The sequence below is a fragment of the Wasmannia auropunctata genome, unplaced genomic scaffold (assembly GCF_000956235.1).
Source record: "Wasmannia auropunctata unplaced genomic scaffold, wasmannia.A_1.0 LD335903.1, whole genome shotgun sequence".
NCBI lineage: Eukaryota > Metazoa > Arthropoda > Insecta > Hymenoptera > Formicidae > Wasmannia > Wasmannia auropunctata.
In genome coordinates, this window is record NW_012026987.1 from 2,991,002 (window position 1) to 2,995,543 (window position 4,542).

The 4,542-nt window shown below is 43.9% G+C and overlaps 1 protein-coding gene across 1 annotated transcript in view; it reads left to right on the forward strand.

Moving 5' to 3' along the window:
* The first annotated feature begins 485 nt into the window (after window positions 1-485).
* The window catches only part of LOC105455451 (nephrin), a 14,572-nt gene continuing 10,515 nt past the window's right edge, over window positions 486-4,542 (forward strand). The window contains exons 1-3 of the mRNA XM_011698778.1: window positions 486-669; window positions 3,651-3,783; window positions 3,936-4,144. Of these exons, the coding sequence (XP_011697080.1) occupies window positions 486-669; window positions 3,651-3,783; window positions 3,936-4,144 (526 nt within the window). The remainder of the gene's footprint in view (window positions 670-3,650; window positions 3,784-3,935; window positions 4,145-4,542) is intronic.

Below are 4,542 nucleotides of genomic sequence, written 5' to 3' on the forward strand. Positions count from 1 at the left end.
AAACGAATTTAACGAAGAACTTTGCTCAAAACATCTTTATTACTTAAAATAAAGATATTTCTTTTTTATTTATTAATGTATAACTTTGATACGAATTAATGTAACGATTTAAAGAGTAGCGTCAAATATATTTTGACATTTTGAAGTAACAACGAAAGGCCCGGCAATCCTTTTGCACTTGATTTAGCAGTGATACGCGGTGAGACGCGGACTAAAGGAAGCGCAGTGAAGGAAGCGCAGTTTCGTCAGCCAGGCCCACTCTTTCGATGCGCCTCGACAGCGGGCGTTCGGGCTTGAAGAATCCACGCTCGTATCGGTGAAGTATCCTGTGTGTACGTGTGTGTGTGTGTGTGGGGGTGTCCTGCGTGTTCGCCGTCCTGCACGCGCGCGGCAGCCGGGACAGCCGGGAGAGCCGGGGAGCGGGGACAGGGTCCTGCCCGGTGTGGAATGACAATAAGGGGGCGCCGTACCCGCGGGGTGGTATTATGCAGGGAACGACGGATTTGAGCGTGCCGCCCAAGTGCCCGGCGAGGGTGTCGCATCCCCTTCGTGGGATGGCACTCGGGACGCTGGCCGAGATAGCGGTGAGACTCGTGATTAGCGGCTACATATTCGCCGTGGTCGTCTACGTGAACGCCAGCGGCAACTGGGATAAGGACGATGACCTAGGTACGTATACGACGAGCGCGGCACGAAACCGGTCGCACGAACGATCGAGATTATAACCACTTCCTCCGCCCGCGCGCGAGCGATACTCCCTTCTCGAGCGTGTCCCAAAATTACGGGTTGTCCTGAGACTTAGAGACCAATTTTCTCGATCTCTTTTCCTTAACGAAGATACGCAATTTTATTACACTTTCCATGAGTAGAACTTTGTAATTTTCAACGTTACCTTCTCCTCGCGACTCGGGCCTCGTCCGAAAGTTTGTTAAAGCAATATCTATTTATAAGTTATAACTGCAGACAAATATAGATACTTTATTTAATGATTCGGTAATATTTATCGATTGCTCGAACGAGCTGTAATAAAATTTTATTTCCAAAAGTGGAGATAGATGTTTAATTTTGTGTAAAACGAAGAGTTTTCCAATTGCTAATTACTGGAAAACTATATCGGTACCTCAATGTTCTCGTTGGGGAAACATCGATATTCAAGTTAACGGAGGAATGTGTGGTCGAAAATTCATCGTTCTCGTGATTTTGAGGCACAAAACGGTCGTTTGTTATTTTTTTCTCTCTCTTTCTAATGGAATGTGAAAAAAATGATAAAAAAAGAGCAGGTTACAAAAAGAAGTATGCATGCGAGTGCGTATGTGTTTCCACAAAAAAAAATTGTATTTTATTTTGATTGTTATTAAAAAAAAGAGAGAAGGAAGAGAAGAAAATTGAATAATAAAAAGCAGAAAGGATGCGGCGGACGAGTTTTCGCGAAAATATCCGGGAAAGGAAATGGTTAAGTGAGGCTACGCTTAGCGATTCGCTGCTTTTCTGTAGATTACATTATTTTCTTGTGCGTTGTATATTGCCAAAGATTAACAAAGACGGAAAAATTTTCCTTGATCAGGGACCACAATGGGCCCCTTAATTCCGCTGGTAGCTTCGTTTGCCGTTTGCACACTCAGCATGTCCGGCGCAGAATGGAACTCTATATGGCTTTTGTGCACAAAATGGAACCCAATACGTATTTCATAAATGCATATTGAAAAGTGGAAAACTGACAAAGTCATGAAATTGAAAACTGTTAGAATCGATATTTACAAAGTTATGGCATTTAAAAAAAAAAATAAAACTAGGTCAAAACGCAAATGCGGAGGCTCTGAATACTCCCCCTTAAAAATGTGATGAAATAATAAATAAGTTCCCGTTAATGCATAACGGTTAATGCCTTGATCAAAAGTGCGAAGCTTTTACAAGTTTTGAATTTATAATCCGTCCCGCTTACAGCCGTTTGAAAATTTTTCAGTCGATATTTCCAATTTTTTCCCCTCCTTTTCCCCTCCCCTCCTAATTACGCAAACGGCTTATCTTATCTTGAACTTTCATTCATAGCCATTTTCCAATTACATATTCATGTTACTCGTCAGTTTTCATTTGTATCTTTGAAATCTGCTTGCCTTCAGCATAGAAAATGACACGCGTTTAAATAGATGGAACAGATAATAATCGCGCTGATACGATGCTAAAAAAGATAAATGGCTCGTGGCATGTACATTTTTCATCGGGGCGTCACAAACAAACGTAAAAGCGATATCCTGCCGGAAGAGTTCGTATTCGTGTTACAGACGTCGTTCGATTGATGAAAATTGCGGCGGTATCGGAAAACGGAGAGGGGGGGGGAGGAGAATCAGACGCAAGCTTGTTGCGATACCGGAAATCACTCGGAGCGTGAAACTCAGCTCAAAGAAATTTTACGCGCGCCGTAATTATATTTCGCGCTGCCGGGTGGAAACTCTCCATTATGCGCGAAAACGAACTTCATTAGTGATATTTTTCCAAGCTGCTTTCCCGTCTCTCTATTCGTAAGAAGCAAAGCAGCTTCCTCTTTTCTTTTTTTTTTATATGTCGCGAGCCAGCGGGTTCTTTCCTCGCGTCCAGAATGGAATGTTAAATTGGAGAGAAATGTCTCTTAAGACATCTACACATCCTTGATGCGGACTTTATTTCGCGAAACGTAAACGATGTTACTCTCCGCTTATATAGAGTTCATAGGATCCCTCACAGCCGCGCGCGCGTTACTTCAGGGTAATTTAAAATCACGCCAAACAATAAGAGGAAAAAATTTAATCTCAAGTTTTTCGCTGCTAAATCTCGTTTACCTGAATGGCTTGTGAGTCAGTTTACTTATAATACTTCCTACTAACTTAATAACTTTCCACGTTCTTTCGTGACATAAAAGCCGACGTTACAGCTCATTTAACTTATTAACCATATAATTAGCAATTCACAAAACGCCGAGAGTTATTAAGCATAATGGCGCCTTCGGATTTACATTAAAATTCAAAATTACATGATATTACACAGTAGCTCCGTGCATTCGTCAGAATTTATTAACTCAATTATTAAGCGACCCGTGATGCCTGCCTCTAAGAAAACAGAAGAAGTATTGTAAGTAAAATTATTCAAAAGCGTCGAAGTTAATGAGATTTAATCAGGAAAGACGAGTCGCATTGTTGTTTACAGCGAGACTCCGAAGACGCCATTAAAAATCAGAGACATTGAAGGAACTTAATGATTCCTCGAACCTTAATTTCAACCATTTAAACGGCAGCTACAGATTGGGAAAAAATTATTTGCAGCACAGAGAATAAGTTGTTTACTCGCAATTACTGTGCAATATCCTTTCGTAAATAATAACGACTGTCTTTGTCACTCACATTAAATATGCCACGTAGCTGACATTTGATAAAAAAAAATTTATCTGAACGTTACACATCCACAATACGTCCGAATAAATAATAAATAAATCCGACAATAATATGTATTATACAATAAGTAAAATAAATGTTGTACATTTGAAACGGACAAGCTCGTTGCTTCATCTAATTAAATTTCAATTAGTCGCGTGGCACGTAAACTGATAAGGACACGCCAGTAGTATCGCGCGCGGTTCGGTGACCGACGCGTTAATCACTTTTCTTCAACTTCCCCAGTGTCCACGTCTAAGGTCAGCGCCGTGCTTGGCCGTACCGCCACTTTGCCTTGCGACATTGAGCCGTCCACGCGAGAGGATCGCGTCTACATGGTCCTTTGGTTCCGCGATTTCGCGGTGAAGCCCATTTACAGGTAAGCGGCTCTGTGCGCCGAGGAAAAAAAAAACTTGAAAAAATAAAGCGGAGGTCCTCCGGAGCTCGGAAACGCGTTAGAAAGAAGGAAATGGAATTCCGGAGTTGGTTCGCGAATTATTTACATCAAGTGTACGCGAAATGTGTACACAGTTTCGACGTGCGGGGACGGTCGTTCAACAAAGCCCTCAACTGGTCGGACAGCACCGCCGTGGGTCCCAGGGCTTATTTCATCACGGTGACGAAGCCGGCCGCGCTCTCGTTGGAGGCGGTACAGCTGGACGACGAGGGGGTCTACCGATGCCGGGTGGACTTCAAGAACTCGCCGACCAAGAACTTCCAAGTGAATCTCACGGTGATCGGTGAGAAAACTCATTACCGTAACGACCGCGTAACACTGCACTCCGGTATGATTAACTGCGCTCTCCGGTAACGCGTAACAGTAAAACGCCCCCGAGGATCCCGTCCCGAAACGGGCGGGTGGGGAAAGAGGGGGTCCGTACTAACGGAAGAAGAAGGAGAGCGGAATTAGCTGCAGTTAACGTCGGGGCCGATATGCAAAGTCTTTTTTCATCTCAACGCGAAGTTAAACTTGCCGGAACAATCTCCGTCTCGCGCGCGGTTTCGCTAATTGAAGGGCCCGCCGCTGCGGCGGTCTAACCCACTTTCCTTCGAACTTCGGGGGGAGGCGGGGGGGTGGTGGAGATTGGGGCGAGGGGCGGATTGCGCGGAGGATGAAACTGAGTCGACAAGGCACACA